This window comes from Ornithodoros turicata, unplaced genomic scaffold (genome assembly GCF_037126465.1).
Source record: "Ornithodoros turicata isolate Travis unplaced genomic scaffold, ASM3712646v1 Chromosome20, whole genome shotgun sequence".
Lineage (NCBI taxonomy): Eukaryota > Metazoa > Arthropoda > Arachnida > Ixodida > Argasidae > Ornithodoros > Ornithodoros turicata.
Window position 1 is genome coordinate 967,348 of NW_026999334.1, and position 27,862 is coordinate 995,209.

The following is a 27,862-nucleotide window of genomic DNA, read 5'->3' on the forward strand; positions in this document are numbered from 1 at the left end:
TTCTGTTGCCTTCGGAACCTCGACTTTTGTCAGAACGAGGAGCAAGATACGTCCCGAAGGCGAACAACATGATAGCCCAAACATGGAAAGTGTTTCTTGTTGCCAGATGTACCCAGTTGTTAAAGAGTTTGTTGGTATATAGGCGTCGCTGTATTCCAGGAAATGGTGGCAAATTTTGACCTCCACCTCGAACGTTTCCAACACTATGCAACGTCTAACGACGTCGCAGAATCGAAGAAGCTCGTTGTACCGTTATGTTCACCGTTGAAATATTCCCAATGATTGAGGCCAAGATCGTGCTGAGTAACTTTCAGGTAGTCGTGACACTTCTTTATTGACAAAATAAGCGAGGCAGCACGTATTCGGCAAGGCATCATAGACAGATAAAAAGTGCGGTAGGGGGCGCCACAGAATTGCCCAGTGCACACAGTCATGGTGCGTAACGTTCAGGTTGTTTGTTAGTGCGTCCAAATCTGGTCCGGCTACTAACCGGAACAAGCTCCTCTTCCTGGCAGTCAGGTATATCTTGGTCCACGTGTTTCTGCTGGTGAAGAATGTACGGATGAACTTCATTTCTATAATTATGTGACTGAAGCCGCAAAAAAATAAACAAAAAAAGCCACCGTAGCGACTTCACAAGTTCACGGCTCCTAAGCAAGACACACACGTTGCATAACCTTTGTTCCTGCATAAGCTGTTCTGCAGCGAGGAGTCTTTGAAACTGCCTCTGATATTGGCAACCCGCGACAAATATTTTGTTCTTGACTAAGCATGGACATATATTATCTTTGTCAGTGATTTCCTATGTGCTTTCGAGAAACATATAATTAGTGGAGCACCTATGTGTTTGTCAGAGCAAGCTTTACAAAAGTGTCACACAGCCCAAACTTATGTCTGCACCATTTAAAGACGCCATTTACTAGTGTCACACGGGGTTACAAATGTGCCGCTTTAAACAAACCCCCCCCCCCCCCCGTTGGCTTTCTGGATGGGTCACAATATCCTAGCGCCCAAAATCCCAGATATCAAACAACAACAACATATATATTGTGATGATGAAGTGGGGAGGTTTTCCACTCTAGGAGTGGAACGCTACCCCATAGCTAGGGGTCTAATATCAGTGGTGACAATGATGAGTGATGATGATGAGAGATGACGGGAATGATCGAAGTGGCGATGGCGATGCTGAACGTGATCGTGATGGTGGGAATGTCCGAGGGCGCTACCCAGATATCAAAATCCACAAAACCGCTATGCCAAACTGCCATGTCAAAGCTTATCTATGCGAAGTCTGAGAATGACTGCGCTTCAGAATAGGATATAACTGAGCGACGTGTCAGATACGCGTGCTTTCGATGTCCGTCGAAGTCGTTTTAGCTAATGAAGCGCTCATTTTAGCGATGGTTCGGCATAGCAGGGCGGACGCGCTGGAGCAGGACAAAACAAAGCGGTGTTAGTCAATTTCGTGTAAATGTACTCCAATTATTATTATTGGTTATCTTATCGTTAGTTGCCACATATACCGGGTGAGTGTGGCCGACGACGGCAGGAAATTCCATCGCCACTACAATCACCGGGTTTTTCACGGAGGTCCGCTGGATGAATAATGCATAAGCAGTGGCGATATCGAAAGGCTTTCTTTTCTTTGAGCATCGCTGAGGCATCGGCAAAGACTCTGACACTGAGTCTTTGAGTTGTAGACACTGCGTTGTAGACACTGAGCAGCTCGTCTGCATACGCTCATTAATTAAATAAAACTCCTAGTTTTTAAATTTTACGTCGGACGCTTTCGGATTCTCTGTTTCACCGACCGCAGCCTTCAGCAAAAAATGTTCCAGAAAAAACAAAAAAACAAAGAAAGGTATATAAATAAAAAAAATAAAAACGTGTCAACTGATATACAGGATGTTTGCTATAACGTATCCAGAAACTTTATTTACAGCGAGCGATAAAAGAGAAACGAGCACTAATCTTCGAAGCAGTACCTGTTTCTTGCTCAAGTAGCAGAAAAGTGCCACTTGCTTTTTTCTATCGCTCGCTTTAAATATAATGTCTGGACTCGTTAGAGCAAACACCCTGTATATTGCAACTACCTGGATTCGATTCACGTGTTTCTTATACGTAGTAGAGTACCAATGCGCTCTTTCGCTCAGCAATCCGGCTGACAATTACGTATTCATCCGCCTCGTTCACACACGGGGTTGACAGGCGATAAGGAACAGCAATGTAGCGTGCCTTTATCGTGATGATGACCAATGCACCTAAGCGGCCATAGGCAGGCCACAATAGCTCCCCATATTCACGGCAGTAGAAAAATATTTCCACGTCATAGTCACGTGGTATTACTGCGTCATGCATCATGACGGATGCCCATTGGCCGAAGGTGGTTACGCGCTCCGGGATTGATTGACAAAGTTTCGAAATAGCTGATAGCTTACTCTTCCGTGGGCAGTCGGTCAAGCGGGCACCTGCAAGCAGGGTCGCAACTTCTCCGCGTCTCGCCGATGTCGGTTGACAAAAACGAGCAAAGAGCAAGTGTATTCGCGGGTTCATTCGTGACTTATAGTGACTCTGCCTATGTACTGTTTCCCGGTACAAGCAGCATCCAACGAACAGTCTAGCCGGTTCGGAACTGGAATGCTGTGGTGACCTGACGCCTGATGAACACTTCCAAGCGCTGTCGCAGTTCCAAATACAGTGACAAAGAAGACACAAGTATTTCCCGTGACGGTGTAACCTTCGATGCAGTGCCAGAGTGAAACGAAGATGCTCATTTGTGAAACCACACGCACTCGTGGGCTTCGCTGGATTCCAGAAGCAGACCGTGTATGTGTCTTGCAAGTTGGAACTTGGTTGCAGTCTATTCGACGAACGAAAACGTCCTGTACGCAGGCTGAATATATGAGCCAAACTTTTGAGTCAATACGTCGCATCAAATAAAGGTGTATTTCACCTACCAAGAATGTGTCTTAGTTATTTTGGAATAACGCGCGCCAGGCATGAAAAAAACCAGTAGAAGTCGATGGTAGCCACGACCGGCCGAAAGGAGAGCCAAACGAAGAGGCGTGCATGCTACACTGGTCGCTTCAATCGAACATGCGCTGCGTTCGTGTGTCCTTCCCTTCGCTCTTCATTCGTTCAACCCACACTCGGAACACTACGCAGCACGAAATCGATCAGTCGAATTCGCCGGGATTTTGTGCATGCGGGACAATGCATAAAAGTGATCTATTGGGACCAAATTATGTTGCTCAAAAAGCGCTATGGTAGTGTGAAGTCTCTTTCGCTGTATAAATAACCTATCAAAGTTTGATTTTGTCGCAGTACCCCATCCAGAAAGTAGTAGCTAAAGATGAGTAAATTAACACCCATTATATGAGCATAACAATTCCTTGTCCCTATGTGTTCGGTATTTACGCAGGAAAGGAAATACGCGCTGTGCTTAACGTTACCATTCATGGCAATGTTTGGCGCAGAGCGTGCTATGCCGTGAAGTTCCGTTTTTAGAGTGTACGGGTTTCTTCCTAGAGAAAACCGCATTACTATTGCTGGCTTTAATCATGAATCAATTATGATCGGTCAGTAGTTCACCGCTTGGAGTATTAGGTTTGCGTTCCTAATTATTTCGAGATCCCAACAAGTTAAATACAAGGTGCTATTGTCAGTATAGAAAATAAAGTCAGCTTCGTTAGTTGTGGAAACGGTGTCATTTACATACACGGTGATCTTTTTTTAATGGAAATAAAATTTCATAACAATAAAAGCTGCTTACAGCTACACGGCTGGCTCCTTCGCTTCCAGTTTCTTCAGTTCGATGGACGCTACAGGGGCGGGTAGCTGTCGGGGTCTGCAGGGTAAAAAAACGTAAATTCGTTTATTTATCTTTTGATTAATAGTTTTCGGATAAATGCGAGATGCAGAGTTTGGATTCAGTCAACATTGCAAGCCACGCTAGAAATCCAGAAAAGGGCACGTGCGCAGATGGTCCAAGATAAAGTGCGAGGTTTGTAATGACTATAAAACAAAGATATCTCGGTAATTGTGTTGTCCTTTGCAACAGGGCAGGTGGACTGCGTTTTGCACTGCAGGGTTCACCCCAGGGTGTTTTGCAACACCACGCTTTAATTTCCGAGACTGCTAAATACGGCCTGGCTATCACTGCATATACCTATAGACATGTGTCCATGAACATGTACATATATGGGTTGGGGATGAAGGACATACGCGTCTCCGAAGATGCACAATGAACAAAATAAAGAAAAAAGTGGCGTTCCTTCACGATTTTTTTTGTGGGCGATCTATCGAACGGATTTTTGTTCTGAAAACGGCTACGATATCAGGTGACCGAAAGGAACAGACGCTCTCAGTGGGACAACTTCGTAGCTTTTATAATTAAAAAGGTAATTAATTAAAGTTAATTAAAACATTGCCTTTGGACTTTGTTGATGCCCTCCTAAGGAGTGCCCTTCAGCATATGCTATACTGCAATTGATTTCATCTTGGACAAAGTGTCATATATATTTTCTTAAAAATATGTTCGCAGTTAGCTGGGACACCCTGTATATGACTCGTACCGGCAGCAAGAATTGCAGCAGCAACTACCTCTACCAGCGCGAGTCCGAAACGTTCCTTTTTCAGCTAGCATCGCTCGAAATGGTTCTACATTGCGATTGCGGTTCTACATTGGTCATGGTGATTGCCAAAACAGAAAGTAACAGCGTTTGCTGTTTAGCCCCAGTTAGTAAACACGTCAATGTAGAATATGCTAAGCAGGCTGACATTACTTGGCAATGTTGCTGTTCCAAATGTTGTTCCTGCAAAATGTTGTTGTTCTTGATGGTGTTGTTGCTTTATTACCTGAGAAGTCAGGTTTTGGAGACATATTTCCTGCGGTTCGTTGACGCTGGCCTGCAGAATCGCCATGATATCAGCGTGTGCTGTGGACATCTCCCGCAACAGATCTATCGCCTCCTGCAGAGTTAGACCTGTGTCCAAGAGTGACCAGGCCGTAATAAAACGTTTGTGATGAATGCATTTCGACGCCATGTGTCACTGAACCCTGAAAAATACACGGCAACGATTTCAGACGTGTCAAATGCTGAAATTCAGATATTTTGCCGCTTTCAGAACTGAAAGCACAAGTGTTATTTCGGTTATCGTGACGTATGCACGTAGACATCGGAGCCATTCCAGACGAACCCAGCCAGCGGTGTACTTCGACCCTCTTAGGTTTTGGTGAATTTTTTTTTATACATTCCACTAGGGGTGTGTATGTAATAGCTTATTTTCTCGACATCTTGTTTTCTTGCCCACTGGGGGCACCGCTTACTCTGCCCAAACATGAAAAAGTTGTTCATTCCGTGCACCATTCCGACACGTAAAGACGACATTTCTGCGCTTTCTTTGCCTGCGGTACTTGTTTGAGGGGACGGATTGATGTAGTTACCAGGAAACTCATAATTGAGGCCCAGGACTTTTACTTTATACACCAAAATCTTGCAAGATATGCATGCAAATATGCAAAAATATAGCGCTGCCGGGAATGCCGCACCCAAAAGCAAGATTTTGCGCAACTTGGAACTGTATAAATACGTAAAACGTGTCTAAGAAACGTTATACAAGTGACAATGTAGATCCCTTATTGGAAGTCCAGACGACCGTTGATGGTGGTGGTGATGGAACTGCATGCCATAGCCCCGGTTTCACCAACGCCGATTAACATTTGAACCGAAATCAACGGTCCTTTAACTTGAATTTAACGCTCACCCCTGCTTTACTAAATGGAATTATTGTCACTCAAACATTCATCGCGTCACCAACTAATGTTTGTAAAAAAAGAATTGAGTGTTAGCTACAAGTTTTAGCAACCCTTGATCTCGGTTGAAAGATAACCAGCGTTGGTGAAACCGAGCCATAGGTCGGGTGAAGACCTGGAGACAGGTCTTGGCTCTTTTGTTTATTGCCTTCGAGAACGGCCGCTCATAAACTTTCAGTCCCTTATTTTCGGCGAGCATAACTTCAGGCAACTCCAAGAAACAATTTTCCAGATTTCAACTTTTGATACCAGTAGGAAGAAATTAGGAATTAGGATGAGTGACCGCCAAGTCATTTTTTACACCAATGTACTTAGAAAGGGGTCCTCATCAGGAGTACCAATGTCTTCAAAGGGACGCACGGATGGATCTTTCTTTCTTTTTAGCTTTAGCTGACTATAGTTGTCGTACAATCTGTTTGAAGCAGTTCTGAACGCAAGTGGTACTAGCCGAACCAACTAATCGCGTAGCACTAAGCAGTCTAAAAGCATCGTAGATGCTAGATCTGTAGCTCGAACACGGGTTTGGGCCCATGACATCGCTCTCGAAATAACGTGAGCAGTGGAAAAAACAAAGACAAAAAAGGAACAACAGACGATTCAACTGTGGAGGGCGAATACGTATATTAAAGAAGAAAAAAACGCTGCGAAACATGACATAATATGCAGCCATCGAAATATGACGCTATATACAACACTCTAAAGTCTGTACCTTGTAGCGTACCGTTATCAAGCTGTATCTGATAAACATAAGGCACACCAGTGAATCTTCAAAGTTTAGTTATAAGGTACCGGTTTCCAGAAAGTCGACCGCCTCGTAGATATAAGGTACAAGGAAATTTATAAGGTAATAAGGTTTATCAGGTACAGCTTGGGACAAAAGTTTACGGAACACGGCGCCTGTGTATTTCTTCATCCGAACTGCCCCCTGCTAGATATCAGGAAGAGATCGAATAAGAAACGGGATGTCCGCAATTCCATCCATCTCTCAACATGCGTGTCCACTCTTGTTTGCTGATAGGTTGTCGCTCCATTGGAGAAATGCGACACCCCAGTGTCCCGTAAACTTTTGTCCCAAGCTGTACAGTGCTGGACAAACGTTCACGTACGGAACACGCTCAGGCACATTCCCGTTCGTTAGAGTGACACGTTAGCAGCTAATGGGACCGTATAAAGTAAGAGACATGTGCCTATAAGAAACGCAGTCATCTGTTTGCAAGTCCGTGTGGTACTATTCGCTGCTTGCATGTCACACTGAGAAAGGAATGTGCCGGAGCGTGCTCCGTAAGCTTTTGTCCGGCCACATATGTGTGTGTACCGTACCTCTCATAAGCACAGAGCAAAATAGTTTGCTGAGTTGGCTGTGATTCATAGACAATACGATTCTTTTGTCTTCGGACTTCATTTTGGTTTCAGTAAGAAGAATACAAACATTTGGGAATACTCACATCGTGTTTCCGCTACATTTTCGGTTTCAACAATCTCGAGTGTTCAATTTGTCGTTATATTCTAAGTAGATGTTCGCAGTTATTATTATTTTTTAATTCCATGTAAGTGTCGCGAGGGAATCGTGGCGACAAGCGGCGTACAAAGGTGAACAGATGAAGAGAGGTCAGCAGGGAGGAGTCTGAGAAAGGGGGTTAGTATGCGTACTGTGCCGACATCCGTGTCGAAAATCTGCTGGAACATCCAGGGAAAACCTCAGACAGGATAGGTGGCTGTGGGATCCGAACTCACCGCCTCCCAGAATACAATACACCCTTGGCTATCCCCAACAGGCGGATGCCCGCTCGGCCATGCTGCTAGTTCAGGCGCCGCACAGAAGTGCGACGTGTTATCTTCAACTGGGCCCACGCAGGCACGTAGATCAGATTTTATTATTTTGTTCCGTCGGTAACATCCTGTCCCATCTCCAGCCAATCCAATCTTTCGTACCTGCCTGACGAAAAAATGACTGTGTGTCCACGTGAGAACATAGCCACGAAACCGCTGTCTCCGTTCGGTGAACCCAAGTTTAAGTTTTCCAAGGTAGACCCCAGTAACGATGCATCTTACGCGAACCGTAAGTCATATTTATTTTTAGTCATTTTTTTTAACGCAACGGAGAACCGTTACCGTTACAAAAAAAAAAAAAAGTAACGCGATACTTTGCGCGATACTTTTGTTTGAAATACGTGAATAGTTTTGCAGTAAAAAGACAGCATATTTCCTATGTAGCTCGGATACGTTATGCTTGATTTTTATCAATAGCTCGTTCTCGAAGTCGCCTTCTGCCATCCTTGCAGGCCGTGTCAAAGCCGTTAGCAGTTGATAGAGGCCAGTGTGACAATTACGTGAGTGTCAGGCCCACACATACCGTGGAGTCTAATGACCAACCAGTCCTATTCGAAGTCAACAATGCCACAGTATATGTGAGCGTGACTCAGTGCCACATGGCAGCTTAGCAGTTGAATTCAGAGCGCATTGTCAAAGACTTGACCTCTGTTCGTTGACCTCAACTCTTCTGTTGAACACAGGGTGATTATTTTCTTCAGTTTCTAAGAGAAACAGTGAACATGTGTTTGGTAGTAATTCCATAATTCCGTTTACGGAGCACGTAGCCTTCAGCCACCAGCAACAGATCGTCCTGGCGATGAAACTCCCCAATCATCTTCATCAAATAAAGCTGTTGTCCCGTATGCCCTACTCAGACCAGAACAGCCAGCGCTAGCGTTAATTAGCTTGTAAAGTATATTTAATTAAATTACGTAGCGAAAGGAGTATGCTATAGCCATGTTGTTATTTATACGCTTCCTAATTGAAAGGAAAACAACGAAACAAAAAAAACGTAAAACCTAAAAGCGAAGAACCGTAAAAATATGACATGATAGAAAGCGACAAGGCGTACAACGAAACTGCATATATTATTTTATGACCTCTTACGATGATACGCATTTATGAGATGCACATCACAATATAAAATTATAGGACGCTTATGATTGTGCACCGCGAATTGCAGGTGTAACTGTTGTGTGTGGATGTCGCCACTTTTATTGCTGATATCAGTGGGAACGGCAACAGCGGTTCTGGCATGTCACCTAATCGGTTCATCGTTCCTCCAGCGCACGTGTCGATGAACGACAGTCTATGGATGCCGGCACTGACGGCATCCACGGCTGAGGACCATGTATCTACCATGGTCCTCAGCACCAGTCCTCAGGACCATGTATCAAACTATCTCCTAAGCGGAGATAGTTTTCGTCGCTCAGCTCGTGGACAGGATACCTACGTCACACTTCTAACCGTGAAACCAGCCTACTTCCTGCCCTTACCTACGCTCACGCTCGACCACATAAAACCGCGTACCGGCTGCTTCTTTCTCAGTGGGAACGGCAGCAGTAGTTCTGGCATGTCACCTTATAGGTTCCTCGTTGTTTTGCAGGTTAGTCCTGACCTGACACCATCTTATAGAAATAACGATGTATGCTTGCTGCTGCTGCCCTCCCTCAGTTGTGCACCACTTTGCGGATTGTATGCTCACTGTATGCACTTGTTGAAAACACTCTTGTTGTCAGGCGATGTAGAGTTAAATCCCAGGCCAATGACCAAGTCGCAAGGAGCGCAACTGCTGGCCGCCTTGCAAATACTAGCAATGCTCGACAGCAACGTTAAAACCGTAATGACTGATGTTAAAACCCTTCAATTTGAGCAACTGGCTACAGATGACGCGTTATCGGCATTGTCAAACAGACTGCGTTCAGTCGAAGAAACTGTAGCTGATGTCAAAAACACCCAGGCAGGTTTTCTTGGTGGGTTACAGTCCGATCTCGCCGTTATCCGTTCATCCAATGCCGAAACATCCACAAGGGTTACTGCCCTAGAAGCCAAAATAAACGATCTCGAGGATCGTTCAAGAAGATCCAACTTGGGAAAAGCCAATCCCTGCCGTTTAAGCTTAAGTATGACGAGTTATTTGTTAACTCAAAGTGCTACCATTATGACCATGGTGAATCCCGTGCTAAGGAGAGTGCGGCCTAGCTATGAAATACTGTTATCAACACGCGTCGGAGTGATAAGGCACAACCACAAAAGTTCTTTGTGCCCCACCCTGATTACCCATCATGTGCTTGCCGACATAGAAACTGTCTGGATATCGCTTTCAGTGACTTACCCAAGCATTATTATTGGTGCCTGTTACAGAGCTCCGGATGCTAGTAACACACTTGTTCAGTCATTGCATGACATTCTCGCCCATATCACCAGTAATCATGCTAATTCTCCCGTCATCCTACTTGGTGACTTTAACTACCCGAGTATTGACTGGCACAATCAAGCATGCGCTCGAATCCATTCCTCATCTGAAGAGCGAGCTTTCCTCGATCTTGCTCAGACTTTCAACCTGTCTCAGCTAGTGTCACAACCAACCAGGCAAACCTCCTCGTGCGATTCGCTATTGGATTTAGTACTGGCTTCCCGTCCCAGCGATGTTAGCTCGCTATCAGTTCTTGACGGTCTTAGCGATCACAAGGTTATTCATTTTCATCTGTCATCAACGCATCCATCAAATCGCGTTCATACAACGAAGGTTATCAGGAATTACAAGAATGCGAACGTTGAAGCCATTAACGCTACCCTTCGTCTTGGGTTTCCGCCACCGTTCTGTTGAGGCTAACTGGTGTATCTTTCGTGATACCCTGAATAAGTCTTTCGATCTGCACGTCCCGAAATATCTATCCGCTCGTATCAGAAGTCGCCTTGGATTGGTAAACACATCAAAACACTGCTCAACAAGAAGAAACGTTTATTCAAGCAGGCCGAGAGACACAATAATCCCAACACCTGGAACGCCTACCGCGCCTGCGCGGTGTCTTACAAATCCCCAATTAAACGAGTCAAAGAAAATTACATGACACGTGACCTGCCATCACTCCTCGTTAATAATCCCAGGAAATTCTGGATAGTGATATCACCCAAGGCTAACGACAGCGTCCGTCTTACGGATGCGGCGGCAAAACCATTCCACTTTCTGATACCGCTTCCGAGTTCGCCACATACTTTTCCTCTGTTTTTGCCCCTCCAACAATCGGTCATCACAATTATGCAGCACCAAGGTAACATACTCAGATGGATGGCATCCTGATCTCATCACACGGCATTTGTAAAATCATCGAATCACTGAACCCGTCTACCAGTTCTGGCCATGACGGTATTTCTGCCAAAATGTTACTCATTACGAAGCACATCTCCAGCATAATCTTAACCTACATCTGTTCACAATCGCTTCAGGAAGGCGTGCTCCCCGCCGACTGGAAAATAGGGAAGGTCGTTCCAGTTTTCAAGGCAGGAAGTAACCAACTAGCCAGCAACTACCGTCCAATTTCATTAACTAGTGTTTGTTGCAAGACTTTGGAACACATTATCTACTCCCACACAATTAAACTGCTCGAAAACAACACTTTTTCCCACCCTTTGCAGCACGGCTTCCGGCCTAACTAATCTAGCGAAACGCAACTCGCCGGATTTCTACACGACCTATTTACTAATTCCGACTCGTTACTTCAGACCGATGCGATATTCTTGAATGTTAAGAAAGCTTTTGATAAGGTCCCCCATGAGTACCTTCTTCATAAGCTTTCTGTATTAAACCTCGACCCATTTGTTTTCGGCTGGATACGTGAGTTCCTCTCTAACAGGTCATTCTTCGTGATGTGTAATAACAATCATTCCGACCGTATTGCAGTCACATCCCGTATCCCGCAGGGTTCGGTCCTCGGCCCACTTTTATTCTTAATCTATATTAACGACCTCCCTAATAACCTTTCCTCTACAGTTCGACTTTTCGCGGATGATTGTGTAATTTGCCCTAGCATATGCTCTGCCTCTGATCAACTTGCCCTGCAGCAGGACCTTTCTGGCAATTCAATCCTGGTGCCTAAGATCGAGAATGCCCCTTAACCTTCATAAATGCAGCTGTATGTTCTTTATCCGTCGTAACACAATGAAATTCCCTCTTTTCTCTTATTCTCTGGACAACAACGCTCTCTCCTACGTCGCCACATATAAATACCTTGGCGTCATTATCTCTTCTGACCTGTCGCGGAACAAACACGTGGAATTCATTACAGGCAATGCTAACCGCTCTCTTGGCTACATCAGACGGAAATATAAGTCAGCACCCAGACATCTTAAAAAGCCTGCTTACACCTCCCTGGTACGACCCAAACTTGAGTACGCCTCCGCAGTGTGGGACCCCTATCAACATTATCTCTCTCGGGCAATTGAATCCATCCAGAACCGAGCAGCAAGGTTCATCGTCAGTGACTACTCTCGTTTTCCCTCCATAATATACATCAAAGAAGAGCTTTCCCTTGCCTCGCTCACTAACCGTCGTCTCATTTCAAGGTTATCCCTCTTTCGTAGGTATTTTCACGTTCTACCTTATCACATATATCCCCAATCTCTCGCTCTTCGCTAATCTTTCCCCGTCGTGATCATCAGTACAAAGTCAACCGCTACGACTGCGAGACGGACGCATTTTCTAAATCCTTCTTCTGCAGAACAGCCATTGATTGGAACGACCTCCCCCCACAAATAGCATATATCACGGACCATCACTCATTCATTAGGCATATCAATCAACATTCACCAATTTATAACTAGCATAACCGGATTAGGCTTTCCTGTACACTGTTGCCTTATATTCCTTGATGTTCTGTTTTTGCTTATGTTTTACTACCTAGTGGTTCATGCGTAACAAGCATTGTACATCCTTCTTTTTTTTCTCTCTCTTGTCTGTCTCCCCCCCCCCCCCCCCATGTAATGCCCCAAGGGGCTTTTGTGGTAGTACATTGAATAAAGAGATACATATATGCTCAACTGTAGAGTGACGTGTACTGGCTCGTGATCTGCGAAGTGCGTGGTGACGTGTAGAGCTGGAATAATGGGGACAAAAACATTACTAGATTGGGGACAAAAGGGGACAGGAAACCCCGAGAAATCGGGACACTTACTGGGACAACGTACCCATCTCTGACTTGTTTTGCACAACCGAGGGTTTTGTGATAGAGCCACAGCAATTTCCCGAGACGTATACGCATGTAGACTTGTGCAGTAACTTAAGTAGATTATTTAAGTTGCGTTCTTAAACACTTTTGCGAGTAACTTGGTATCTTGCAAATACGAGTGTTTAGTAATCTAACTTCAATACTTAAACTCATTTTCGAATTGACTTTGAAATACGTCCCTGTGCGTGACACGGAGGTCGAGTGCAAGATTCTCTGTTGTCTCGGCAATGCGCTTTGTGCTGTACATATGCTTTGGCGTCTAAGATATTCGTGATATCCACGTCCATCCTGGGAAAGAGTAGCGCATACGGTTTGGGAGCATATATAAGGCCATGTGTTGTACTGAAGGGTATGCGGGTAAACCACTGAGACCCCTATCAGGCAGGATAGAAGAGCCGTGCCGAAAGCCGTAGCCACAGAGCGCACGTAACATATTAATAAATTGTTATCAGGTTAAAGCAACGACAAGGAAAAAAAAAAGACAATTGTGTCGTTTCTGAACATTCGTTCGCATCTGTAGAGCGTCTGGTCAGTATTGCCGGTAATGTGGTTAAAAACAAAATTGGACATGATATCGGATAGAAATTTTGAAAACCAGTTGTTGCTGCGAGTCAACAAAGCTTTTTGGCAGTGCTGTACGTAACTCTGTACAAGTAACTCGTTAGCCACTAACGAGTTACTTTTTCGGTAACGAAGTAACGACTTTGTTATTTTGCCAAAAATAAGTGACCAATAACGCATCCAGCTACAAAAATCTGCAACCGTTATCCACGTTACTAGTTACAGTTGTCCGTTTACACTTCAACCGTGTCCTCCCAATCTGCCGAATCCCAACTCACCGAATGCTTTGAAGGCCGGGAGACAGCCGTAATCCCTTGACCTCCAAATGTGCTGGTTCGACTGGCCGGATGACCGACATGTCCCTTCCCAATTCGCCGAATTTACGTTACCAGCGTGACTTAGTGGCTAAGACCATCGCCTTCCACATCGAAATTTGGAGGTGACCCGACTGCGCTGTCTGGATGTTTTCTCTGGGTTCTCCTCAGATGTTGGTAATGTTTCCTATGAAGGTGGCCTAAGGCGAACTGTCCTCCCAGAAGGGCCGGTGAGAGAAATTACAGACCCCAGGGATGCAAGACAACGGAATCCTGCCCGTACCCCCTCCTCACGTCCCCTAGTGTTTGCAGCTGTCGGGCATTGGGTCGACGCGGCCCGTGATGAGGCCCAGGGCTCCATACCCCCCCCCCCCTCTCTTGCCGGTCCTACCTCCCAGTGTAACTTGTCTTCCGCCGCACCGGCATGCAGAACGCTATGTCATTAACACGCCGTCAATCAACCAATTCGATTGTTCGTGAGACGTTCTGTCCTTCCTACGTTCATCTCTCATGGGGCTTTCCATTGCCTTGACAAGCATTACGCTTTCGCTGTAATTGGTTAATAAGCGATTATAGAGGGTTTCAAAATCATCCTCATAGCCAGCCACAACGTTACTACGATAGGACCTCCCACGATAGTGACGCAGAGCTTGCGGCTTCTAGGTTCAGGAGCAGAAATAAAATACCTTTAAAATATTTAAATGAAAAGCACAGAAAATTTAACGGACTGAAATGTCTCGAAGAGATATTTTTCTTACTCTAAATGAACAAATTACTGAACAGCACACGTATTGTTAATGAAATAATGTCGAGAAGACATGCGAGCTGTGGGCAAGGATTCAATACGAAAAAAAAAAAAACCAAGACCAGGGTACATAGCCCCGGGCCTCATCACGGGCCGCGTCGACCCAATGCCCGACAGCTGCAAACACTAGGGGACGTGAGGAGGGGGTACGGGCAGGACTCCGTTGTCTTGCATTCCCGGGGTCTGTAATTTCTCTCACCGGCCCTTCTGGGAGGACAGTGCGCCCTGGGCCACCTTCATAGGAAACATTACCAACGTCTCAGAGAACCCACAGAAAACATCCAGACAGCGCAGTCGGGTCACCTCCCAATTTCGATGTGGAAGGCGATGGTCTTAGCCACTAAGTCACGCTGGTAACGTAAATTCGGCGAATTGGGAAGGGACATGTCGGTCATTCGGCCAGTCGAACTAGCACATTTGGAGGTCAAGGGATTACGGCTGTCTCCCGGCCTTCAAAGCATTCGGCGAGTTGGGATTCGGCAGATTGGGAGGACACGGCCAATGGGGACCCTGCAGATGACGTCACGCGCAGCCTTTGAGCGTCTTGGAGCCACGTCACGTGGGAAAACATGGGGATGCGTCACAGCCGTCATACTGTAGGCTGTGTGTTTTTACAATTGCCTCTGGTAATTGCACACATACTGCAACAACTCGCCGCGTGTCCTTCTAGTGTGACTCTGATGCGGCAATATGTTTTCCTGAGTCACGTGACCACATGTAACGTCACTGCACAAGCCTCATTAACATGCGTCACATACTAATTGACAATGTCGCCTATTGAAGCCGAGTCCAAACGAAGGCACTATAAACACACACACACACACAATGTCGGCTCTAGTGAGAATCATACGTTGGATTAGTAAGATACACATATTGTTACTCTTACTGATTAGTACGATGACACAAATGACAACCACGTCAGCGTGGCCCATGTTGAACGAAATGTTCAAGGCGAAGGCGACAAAAGGTGATGGAAGTTTATTACTCGTATTTTCGTGCCTTCTTATTTGCCTTCCCAAAAGAAAATGCCTTATAGTGCGTCCCAGACGTCGTAATCGAATTCGAAGAAGCAATGTTAAGGTAAGCGTCTTTCATATTTTTTTTACCGTATCAAAGATTATACGTTAGAGGCACTGCTTTTAACTAATCATTCGACCTTGTGGAGCAAATGCTGGGTTATGAGGTGGTAGCCGAAGAGGTTTAGCGGATTTTATAGTTTAAAACTGCCGCTGTATTATTCGCTCACGTGGACATGTAGCTGATGTCGTTTAGCCTCCTAGCAGTGCTGCAAAAATAGACAAATAGAAAGGAGCTCTTGACTTTGAATTTACAGAAAAAAAAGAGGGGAAAGCAGTCCCGCTACTAATCAGCAGGGGTGGGCATAAACACATTTTTCAGTATTTAAATATAAATACAAAATTCTTTGTTGAAAAAGGAATTTAAATACTCTGCATAAATAGTTTCAATATGAGTATTTAAATACAAAATAAAAATATAGTATTAAAATACCGTAACTACTGCCGTAAATACGGTGAAGAAGGTGTCATCTGGAACTACAGAAATAACCAGAGTTCGAGGTAACTCGTTACTGTAACTAAGTTCCTTTTTTTTTGTAACTTGTAACTTAACTCTGTACTTTTGCGCCATGGTAACTTTCAGATGAACTCGTTCCTTTTTCAGGTAACTTTGCCAAAGTAAGTTAAGTTCCGAGTTACTTTTAATTCGCTTTTCACTCACGTGCACATATTTTCTTGCTTTCTCTCCGGTGCCGTCATGGCATTTTTTGCCATAAAACGTGATATTCAATCAATGACAGCATTTTATTCAGGAAGACCCGCTGCCATTGAAATGAAGCTGAACCATTGTGGGCCCACAGGGAGTAAGATGCAAAGCGTTCCAATAGACCTCTACCAGAGAAACGTCATCATGCATGACGTTGGTAGACACACTGAAATCGGAAGGAGAGGACTGAGTTCCACGAACGGCTACTTGTTTGCTGCCTCCTATTGAAAGAAAAGTACACTCCTAAAAATGAACTTCACCGCATAGCACGTTCTTAGCTAACTATCATCATGAATGATATCGTTATCTGCCTTGATTTGTTGAAAACGGGAGGCGTACGCCTTTTCTGTGACAATTATGAACAGCATAAATATCACAAAAGAGGCGTACGCCTCCCGTTTTCAACAAATCAGGGCAGATAACGGTATCATTCGGGATTATGGTTGGCTAAGAGCGTGCTACGCGGTAAAGTTCATTTTTAAGAGTGTAGTACCGAAGGTCGCGTCCCCTTCAGGGACCATCGTAATCCCTTCAAGACCATGGCTTTCGGGGGCGACCTTGTTCACTTCTAGCTTCGAGCGTAATTCAACTCTACCAAATTTGTGGCCCTGTCGAACACTGTGACGTCATTTGTTCACAAACAGGGAGGGGTCTATTGTTGCATATAAGCGAAGATGATCTAAGCGTGTTGCATTCCTCCGCAGGCAGCTCAAGGTCTAACTCATTAACTCTGTGTAATGCTATTTTGTGTCCGGAGTAACTTGGAAGTAACTCGTTCTTTTTTTAAGGTACCTCAGTAACTGCGAGTTATATTTCAGTCCGAAGAACTTCGTTATTAACTTAAGTTACATTTTTCACATGGTAACTTAACTCGTAACCCGTTCTTTTGGACGGGTAACTTCTCAATCTATGGAAATAACATACCAGCATAACAGCAAATGAGCAAGGAACAATACCATTTATATGTCAGATCATCATGGCAACTTTAATATTAGAAGGTTCTCGAAGATATCGTCTTCTAGGCGTCTTCTGCTGGACCGTAGAATCTCATTCAAAAAAAAAAAAAAAAGAACAACACCTTTATTTTAAGATGGTGAATGTGGAGCTTCATCACCAGGGTCGATACTCCGTCATTGCTGGTGGTGATGTGGGGAATAAAATTAGTCCACAGGTGCCAATAAACAAAGGCTCATAGACTTACTCATACTGAACAAAATTCACGAAATGAGGTCCTACCCCCCCCCAAAAAAAAAACGAAAAAAAAAAAAACGGAGGCGCGAATCCATTGAACACACCGGTATCTTGTGCATTTACGAGTATTTATAAATTATTTACGAAAATAAATACCCAAAAATTGGTATTTAAATATAGTTACAAAATACATTTTTCAAGTCTGTAGTTAAATACAAAATATAAATACATGTATTTATATTTTAAATAGGATTTTAAATACAATGTATTTAAATACTGCCAATCCCTGCTAATCAGCCACATCTGCTCCATGCATCAAACAAAGGTGGCTGTATTTGACGCAACCTTACCTTTCCACAGCAGGTATCCAGTCTTTCCACAGATCCCCTCTCAAGTAAACGCATCACGTGTTCATTTCGAGTATCAGATATTGTTCAAAGTGAATTACATGTAAATTGTAGGAATCAAATAAAGCGCATGTAAATTTCTAATTATGACATGTTTATCTTGGCTGTGTAATACCATGGCAACGCAGAGTCGCCCTTTACTGTCGCTTAACGGGAAGTCGTTCCTTTTGCTACTTTTGTAACGGGTAACACAATTAGATCCTTTTCTTCGGTAACGTGTACAAGTACGCTCTTTGGTAATGCCATTCACGCTGTCCGCATTTCAATGATAGCGAATAAAACACCAAAGTACCTTCTTGAAAGAAACGGGTTACTTTTAAGAGAACTAGTGCTCTATCAAAATACTTTTCAATAGTGGGTCTTTAATACTCCACCCAGTTACTTTTTTTGTGTGTGTGTCCGATACTCAGTTTAGCTTAAATACGTTTTGTGAGTATATTGTATAAGCCTGTAACGTGAATGCTTATTGGCGAACTCACAGTTATGACTTAGCAAGCATACTCAATATACTCCTTCATTAGCTTTTCCGTCCTCTCCCCTTGCAGTCAATATTCAATGAATGATCATGGACCTTGTTAATTAGGTCAGCATACATACACAAAGGAACCACATCAACGACCTCTCGTCGCCACCATCCTATGTACTACGGACATTGCTCGTATTTTTTTCATGCTTCCGCTCATGCAGGAGATTGGAGGCAAGATACAGTACATAACATAGCACTTTAAAAACACAGGTTCAAAGGTTCTTACACTTTTACGTAGTTTCAACTCTTGAAAGGGAGGACAAGACACGGTACGAACCAACCAAGAACTCGTAAACTTCCGAAGCAGCCTCTGATACCGATCGCGCTCAGTCTGACATTGCAATGCGAGCATAAAGTTTCGGTTTCAAACTCTAGGGAAGACGGCGGAAACTTCTTCATTTCGAAACTCTCGCTAATTAGTTGCGTGATATTTACTACGAAACAGGAAGCTGTGCTAAAAATTAAGATTCTATGCGATTATCCTGGATTACGATTACAATTTTCATGCTAACTGCTCCCGGTGCATATCTCCTGTGGGCTAAAGATTCTTATTTGCTGGAACGCACAGAGTTTTCGATTGCCCCGTGCTGAGTTATTCCAGTACGTACCCATGAGAAGGCATACGACTGTTCAAAAATGAACATTAAATTCATATTTATTATAAATTAACATCTCAATTTTTAATTCATTATCCATGTGATCATAATGAGGGTTTAAGCTGTGCATGTAGTCGTCATAACTGCACATATTGTAATCGCAGGAATTCAGTTCAACGCCTGGCACATTGAAGACGCTGCACTTTCAAATCCAGTTATGTGTCATGGCACATATATCCACAGAAAATCCGAAGCTGATCCTTCAAGGGCCGTCGTATGGTTAGAGGCGTACGCAGGTGCGGTTACGTACGCGGATATTTGCGTGACATCTTGTATGGTGACATGCTTTACTGGAAATTGAATGTTTTCATATGAGCATGATAAGGATGGATAAGGGATTGAGACTGCCTTGAAATATCCATTGACCAATATTTCGCAGATCAGCCCGGTGACGGCATTCACGCCGAGACTTGGAGGCGACACGGGCACGAAACTAGGCTCCTGGGCGTTTTCCCTGGGTTTTCTTCAGACGCTTGAAGACAAATGTCAGCAGTTTCCTGTGAAGTTGTCACGATCACCCAGAGTAACATGCAGAGCGATAAGGGTGCGCCTGAGTGACAAAGGTTCGTCGATGGCTCACCAAAATCGGTGACTGTGCATGCCTATCCCTCGCGCTCGTATCCAAGCAGCAAAATGTACTGAAAGTCGAGTGCAATAGGGGTGGACTGTATGTGTCTTATCAATGTTCTTTAGTTTCACGAGGTTGTTCAAGGAATTCCACATACCCGTCCACCCCTATTGCACTCGACTTTCAGTAGATTGTGCTGCTTGGGCAGTGTATTGCCCTGATATGGGTGCAGCACTTGACTTGTCTATGGGCCCGTCATTGATATGAGGGGTTAGAATGTTGAACCACCCACTGATAAGGTCTGGATAAACACGCGGTAATTCCCGATAACAGCATGGTTGCTGACAGCAGTGCTGTCTGCTATCGCATGCGATACGAGGCCCCACGAGGTAGACATATTTTGCCTCTCGATAAGAAGTTAGCTATTACTACTACTACTACTAATAATAATAATGGTCATGTTACACGCAAGGTTTGTCTGCTTATAGTATGGTGACACGTTGCATGTGCCGCTGGGTAGGACTGAGGGTAATTTCAACCACCTGGACTTCTTTTGACGGAAATTTCAGACACGCGGTGCTGGAAGCAACGTTTACCTCCCTCACATTGCTACAGTGGCGCACAGACTTGCCTCGAACAGTGGAGCCCGTGTCATCGGGCGCTGATAGACAGCTGGAAACGAGATTGGGATGATCCACTATCCCCGTGAAGGGGGGGTCAGTATGCACAACGGATACGTCAGATAAACGGTGCGGTGCGGGGATCGCATGCGTTGTGCGTACCGACCCTCCTTTCAAGGGGATAGCGGATCGTCCCAATCAAGTTTTCAGCTGTCTATCAGCGCCCGATGACACGCGCTCCGCTGTTCGAGGCAAGTCTGCGTGCCACTGTAACATCCGCGGCAGGGATTGAAACCACGATGTTGTACTCAGCAAGCCGGCTGAGCTACAGAGGAGGGCTACTCACGATTCACGGCTAGTGATAATGGAAACCGTTACATATGACGAGGTACATGATCACTGCGAAAATTCAGCTCATGTTATAAATCAACCAGAACACGTACACTGGACCACAGATAAAAAGTCGATATCAAAGCCGTAGCTAACTGGCAAAGTGGCATCACAGGAGTGGCTGCTGCGTCCTCGCACACAGAACGTTGGACACCCCTTGATAACGAAATGGTTAACGAGACACCCAGCGGCAATCAGGATGTATCGGATGGTATACATGCGGACTGATAAGTGCCAACCGATCTGAAAGACGCCGCGCCCTGTAGGGTCCTCCACATTGACAATGATACTGAATGTATAGGAAATGATAAACAAGGCACCGAGCAGTCCGTGATCAAGATTGCGAAACGGAACATAGTACTGATAAGCGCCGATTGAGATAGGGGACTAGTACTAATCTTGGAGCTTCCACATAGATAATGTTTATGACCAGATCAGGGTTATGGGAGGGAATATGCCGACTGGTAAGCACCGGGCAATATAGGTGACAGCTCGGCTGATAAGGGCCTCCAAATAGTCGACTTTCAGTTTACAAACATGTGACGTCACGAGGAGACCGGTTGGAGGATATCTTTTGCTGTTGTGGGAAAAACGCGTCGACTGACAGGCTAAAGCTGATAGTGCCCACCAGCATCCTTTGCGCAGTGTCATTACGTAATCAGCGGCGTAGGGGCGCAGGTCGTCTATAGATAAGAATACTAACTGATAAGAAAACGATTAATAAAAGGCATTGAATAGGGATCAGGTTTGTGGAATGGAATGTGCTCATCATCGATAAGCGCCGAGCGATACAGAAGACTCGTCGACACATAAGGGCTACCAGATAGATAAGGGCACTAAGGGATAAGGAAACGGCCAACAAGGTAACCAGTTGTGATCATGTTGTGGACTGAACAGACAAACCGATACAGTGGCGCGTCGTGAGAAGGCCGTAGGAGCAGTCGGCACGGAGGTAACATTTTTGTGGGGCGCAATTATGGGCAGAGAGAAAAAAATATATGTTCGAAATTAAAACAAACTGTTTATCACTTGAAATTTTAAATATTGGGCTCTCTTGGAACGATTTTCTGGGCGCCTCATTTTTTTTTTGGGGGGGGGGGGGAGGAGCGCAGGCGAATCAAGTGAGAATAGATTGCTTGCACCGGCCCTCCTGAAAGACGGAAAAAAAGCACGCGTATAGGCAGGGTGCGCCGGTCCACCAGAAAGAGAGGAAAGGCACTGGTAAAGCTATGGTGTGACGTCACGTGAAAGCCATGTATAGATGTAGCACGCCGGTGTAAAATTGCGTCCTGTGTGCTTCGACAGTAGTCTGTGTGGATTGAGACAGCAGAGCATTTTCTCAACAAGAACAACAACAATAAATGAAGAAGTGATGATAACATGGGATTTTTCCCCGCGGTAGCCGCAGGACCCTTCCCCACTCCACAGAGGTTAGTATGAGAGGAGGAATTAATGGTGACCGCGAAGCGACGACAGGTCTGAGTTCTGTTTAGAGCTCTTCGAGGAGTCGCCTATTCTCAAAGTTAAGCAACCAAAACGCTTTCTAATGGAGGGGGGGGGGGGATTGTGATGTATTCATGTTATGTGTATCGTCTGGGGGCGCGACACTCGTTTCGACTCCGACGCTGGGAACTCTGGGGATGAGCGCCAACCGACCTGGGGAACGCGTAGTCCGATCCCAAGCAGCACAATGTACTGAAAGTCGAGTGCAATAGGGGTGGACGGGTAGGTGAAAGGCCTTGAACAGACTCGTGAATCTACAGAACATTGATAAGGCACATACCGTCCACCCCTATTGCACTCGACTTTCAGTACATTGTGCTGCTTGGGATATGAGCTACCAGATAGGTAAGGATGCCAACAGATAAAGAAATGATCAACAAGGTACCCAACTGTGATGATGTTCTTAATCAGAACATTGAACATCAGAACAAGCGCCAACCGACATGGTAGACGCGTAGCCCGATAAGGGCTTCCAGGCAGATCAGGATGCGAACTGATAAGGAATCGACAAAGAGGCAACCAGCGGTGCGGTCACCAGTTTTGTGAAATGTGGACGTGTGGACCCTTAAGCGCCAACAGATAACAGCTTCCTGACAAGTAACTGAAAATTATCAGGGCTGTTGTACTGACAGCAATGCCATCTTCCGGATGCCTTTGGAAACATAGCTTCTGGGAGTTGCGCTCTTACTGTACATCGCTTTCTTTTGTATTTTCTTTTTCGCGCCCTCAGTCCTCTCTAATAAGAATTTGTATTTCCTCCTCACCACCTTCGTTGTCCCCTTTCTCTGACGTACATTAGTATAAATATCTCTACCAAGTGTTCAATGTATCGCACCTGATAAAGGACGGACTCCGTCCGAAAGCTTGTTTTTCAGTAAAATAAATGTTTCAATCTCTTTAAATACTGGTTTTATTCACTTGCGAGTGCTAGACTTCTCCCATTTTTGCCTGTTAGTTTGCCATTAGGTCTAAGGATGACCCAACAGATAACGCGGGATGAATCACACCTACCGGAGTCGCAAAAATGTACTACTACTAAGAAAATAAGCACACTCTACGAAGTGAGTGTGTGACGCGGTAACTAATGGATATTGCCCAGTCTTCTCTTTGAGGCTACAGTGATTTGACAAGTAAGGGAACTGCAAGCGGGAGGGCTAATCAACGAACTGCCTTGTATGTGCGTACGCGAGTTAGAAGAGGGAGAAAAGTCTGAAATGGGAGTATACGACTATTCCTAACACGGACCCAGTGGGAGCCCTATTTATTTTAAGCAGAATCGGTATGCAGACTTTACAACATGTTACACATCGCGTCCATCTAGGGCATCTTGCAGGTACCTAAAGTGAGTTCTGTCGAAGCCAGGTGAATCATTTTGAAGCATTACATCTTGAGGCCTCGAGAGAATTTCACTTTTACTCAACACGAAGGCTTTACTGCGCAAGGCCTCTATGTTGGAAAGTATTTTGTTCTGTGCTAGTGTGCTGTCCATGGGGAAAATTACACCCTGGTTTGACTGGGCTTCTGCAACAAGACGTGTCCTGAGAAAAACCATAAATAGAAAGGGCAGCAACACTGGGAACAAACAGAGCAGCAACAAACTTCGTACGGTTAAAAGCTAGATAGGAAGGCAGACACTTACTCTGGACAGTCGTATGCATGAGGTCATTTCATCACGATTAAGGATTGGACACGCACGCTTAACACATGGATGAAGAGGAGCCCCCGCAGTGTACACGCTGTGGGGAGAAGCTGTCTGTGCGCCACATTCTGGTCACGTGCCCCCAACATGGGTCCCATCGTCAACACCATCTTTATGAGTTTTATAAACACAGTTTAGCTCTCCACCCAGCCCTCCTGCTGGGCAATGAGCCCTGGTTGCTATTTTTAAGGATTCACAACTGCAAACTGAGATATTGGCTGCCTGTCAGCTATATAGTCTCATACATGTTTTTGCCACATCAGATCATGGTATGCGTTGCAAATAGCCTTAGTTGCTGCTGCGTCATAGAACCTCAATGATTATCATCATCATAATAACTCCTTGAGTCTGAGGGAAAATTGCACAAAAGTCAAGACAAACCATACAGGACGACACGGCTCTCTCTTCTTGTCACAATCTTGTCTATTCTGCAAGTTTCCCTCGGGCTCATTAAACTATGCTTCCCTCATGTAATCCATACTGGCGTGTTCGTACCCTTCTTATATGTTCATGGTTACCATCAGTCAGCAGTTATCAGCAATCACCGATGTATCATTTGCATGCAGGTACCCAAGTGAAAAAAACGTGCTTGGCCCAAAGTCGGCTGAGAGGAGTTGGCCAACTAAGCCAACCTTGGCCCAAGCTAAGACAACATGGTTGGGCCGAGCTTGGGGATTGACAATGGCCTGAGACTGGCCATCCATTGGCCACCAACATAGGGCCAACCTTTCTGGCCAACCTGGCCAACGCTGACCCATATATGGCCCTATCACGGCCCAATGAAAAATTTTGCATGACAACGCTACTTCCCAGCGGGAAAGGCAATATTGGCGAAACACTGGGCCGACGTCTGCTTCCAACCTAAAAGTTGTCGGGCCCAGCTTGCAAAAAATGCTTGGGCCAAGGTTGGGGATTGACAATGGCCTCACTTGGGCTGACTTAGCCGGCACAAGCTCGGGCAAATGTACAGCGCCGACCAGACAGATGTAGGGCCGATGTCTGGCCAATAAAGAACCAAGCTTGGGTACTGATTGTGTAAACGTGGGCCCTAGAAGGGCCCATGGAACAACAGCTGTGCATGGGCCAACCACTGCCCGTTGCAAAAAAATGTATGGCCCAACTCACTCAATTCTCTCGCGGGGTAGGGTAACGGCGGGAGCATCGTAAAAGCTCGCAATGTGCACGAGATCACTAGAATCAAACAGGTCAGTATAAAGAAAAGAAATTGCATTTCTTTCCTGAGGAAGAACAGCAGATACTATACATAGGTTTGTCTTGCGAGCTTCCACAAATTCGAGAGTCCTGCTCGCGTGTGAGTCAAAATGAAGGGTGAGGTGTCTAAGTTTAATTTGATGCGTACACAAACAACACTGAAATGAGGAATTGCTTGTAGTATTAGCTCACCATGAAGATAATGTCTCTCTTTCTTACTGCTTTTGGTTTGAGACAATCACTTGGCCAATCGAAAGTGGAACTTATGCAGTGCTACACCATTCCGCGTTCACTCTCCCCGAGGCAACATACCGAGATTTAACCAATCTTGGAAAGAGCTTGGCTGGCCAACCGAGCCGTGCTTGGCCAATGAGCTCGTTTCTTGCTATACAGATCTGCCCTGGCCGACGGCTTGCCAAACCTCGTTCTGCCTATCACAATGCAACATATAGAGGACGTTAGAGGACCCTTTCTCTTTTTTCATATGGCGTATGTGGCTCTTCTGTGACAGTTTCAACGACTACAACAGAGTCTACGTGACTGTCTTAATCTTAGGCAATATGTGCACCCCCGAGAACTGATTGAAATCGTCATAAAGAGACATCATTGGCCACTTACCTTGGTACTACGTGAAGATGAGTTCGGTAACCGACTGACGGCAAGCTACGGTGGCGTCCCGTCGGCACGGGTTGTTGGCCCAACATCATTAGCCAGGTCCTCGCCGACGTAGTGGGCAGCTAACGTTGGCCAGACGTTAGAACATGAACGGCTAGCCGACTTAGTTGGCTGCCAACTGGTCCAAGGCTTTCTGCCGACAGTCGGCCAATTTCATTTGGGACGATCTTTCATGGGGGCTTTGGCAGGGTTTTCCCTTCAACATTCCCCTACAACTTCAATAAACCTGGAGCACAGACCCAACCCCGCAGCTACCACTCGTTTTCTTAGTTATTTATTATTATTATTATTAGAACGTGAAAAAACAATGTCAAGTTTCCGCAAATAACGATTCACAAGTAAAGAGAAAACGGTTCACAAGTTATTATTCATTGTTATTATCACCGTTCATGCCTGTTTATAGCAATTTCTAACATCAATGATCCAGCCACACACAGGAACATGTTTCCTCGTATTATCTTGAGCAAGCACGCGGGCTCTTTCTCTCTCCCTGTGCTTGTCCACCCCTCACCCACTCTCCTGCCAATCTTTCCTCCTTTCCCTCTATTCCGCCTCCTCTCCCTCGGCCGGTATTTTTCACTACGAAAGGTGGCAACTGTCCCAGTCTGTGTAGGTAGTGTCATTAAATGGGCTGCTGAGTTTGAGAACGTGTCGTGTTTTTTTGTTCCGTGTCTCGGGTTTTATCTTTGTTTTTATCAAGAACAGGCTCTCCCGTGCCACGGTTCCTGTACACCTGAAGCCAGATGCTCTCACCAGCATCATGGTAGATGCTTCGATCACCGCAGTTGGCGCAGTTCTCCAGCAGCACATCGATGGTCAGTGTAGGCACTACTCAAGTTCTTCTCAAAACCGCTATCTCCTTCAGAAACTCGCATTTCGCCTCGACATCGAACAGCGTCGCCACCATGCGGCTGCTCCGTGAACTGCCTTTGTGGGAATGCATAAGTGGGAATGCACCGCTTGAGCCAGTGCTTTCGCTGTGGTCATCGTGCTCGAAAACGTGCTTGGAACGATCAGTTTCTGGACATTTGAGCTTTTCAAATCGTTTCAAAATGTGTGAAAATGACTTGGTGGAAAACCTTTTTCAACTTCTCTAGTTCTCTGCACCAGCGTGCTTAGCTGGAAAGAAAACTACAGAACGTGCATATGTTCCCGTATGCGGATTCCACTCGGCCTTTGTTATATTACATTTGTTACTGCGGTTCTGTGTGTCAAACGAAATGTACCAATAGCTAAGGTCAATGTTGTAACAGTTTTTTTATCACAAGCATAAAACTATGTCACAGTTATTTATAGAATGGTTTCTGTGCTAGCTGTTCGAAGTTACTTCATAATGCTCAGTTAGGATATTCTGCACGCGCTAAATACAAGTTGTATCGAATGTGTGAATATCTGTAATGTATGAATGCATGAATATATATATATATATATCTTGAAAAGTTGGAGTTGGGTCGGACGGCTACGTAATTATAGTTGAAATAAATGGAAGACAGAAGACGAAAGTAGGCGAAGTAACAAAAAAGGGGTTTATTAAAACTTAAAAATTATAAAAGTTAGGTAGGATGTCTACGTTACGGTGGAAGTTCCGCCTTCTTCGGGACGAAAGAGCTAAATGTGGCCACGAGGCTGATAAGTGGCCACATTTAGCTCTTTCATCCCGAAGAAGGCGGAGCTTCCACCGTAACGTAGACATCCTCCCTAACTTTTATAATTTTTAAGTTTTAATAAACCCCTTTTTTGTTACTTCGCCTACTTTCGTCTTCTGTCTTCCATTTATTTCGACTATATATATAGAGAGAGAGATTAGAAGCTTAGGAGGGCGGTTGACCACGAGAATGAAATAAGCAGGAAAAATCAGAAGACGACAAAGAGCTTACAGGAAAACACAAAGGGGAGTTTATTAACACATATAGGGATAGGGGTCGACGTTTCGGCAGTCAGCGCTGCCTTCGACGGGACTGGGGTTTGGTGACAAATACAAGCTTTATATATGGGAGAGGGTATGTAAAAGGGAAAGAGAGCAGCGCATGCGCTTTTGTCATGACTAACACAGGTTGGTGGCTAAGTGAAAGGGGAATGACCGGGTCTGTGCAGCAGG

At 45.0% G+C, this 27,862-nt stretch overlaps 1 protein-coding gene across 3 annotated transcripts; it reads right to left on the reverse strand.

The window, feature by feature from the left end:
• Nucleotides 1-310: 310 nt before the first annotated feature.
• LOC135373065 (uncharacterized) lies at nt 311-23,902 on the reverse strand. 3 transcript variants are annotated; one of them, XR_010416253.1, is made up of 4 exons: nt 18,668-18,742; nt 4,858-5,059; nt 3,773-3,847; nt 311-541 (listed from the first exon to the last, which is right to left on the reverse strand). XR_010416253.1 is itself a non-coding variant. In XM_064606367.1 (4 exons), the coding sequence occupies exons 1-4, from the start codon at nt 23,834-23,836 to the stop codon at nt 431-433; spliced, it is 336 nt and encodes a 111-aa protein (XP_064462437.1). In that variant the 5' UTR covers nt 23,837-23,902; the 3' UTR covers nt 311-430. The 3 variants fall into 3 exon arrangements, 1 of the variants encoding a protein (XP_064462437.1); XR_010416252.1 differs by having other exon boundaries at nt 311-544; XM_064606367.1 differs by lacking the exon at nt 18,668-18,742 and adding an exon at nt 23,818-23,902 and having other exon boundaries at nt 311-544; nt 4,858-4,985.
• Between the last annotated feature and the right edge of the window lie 3,960 nt (nt 23,903-27,862).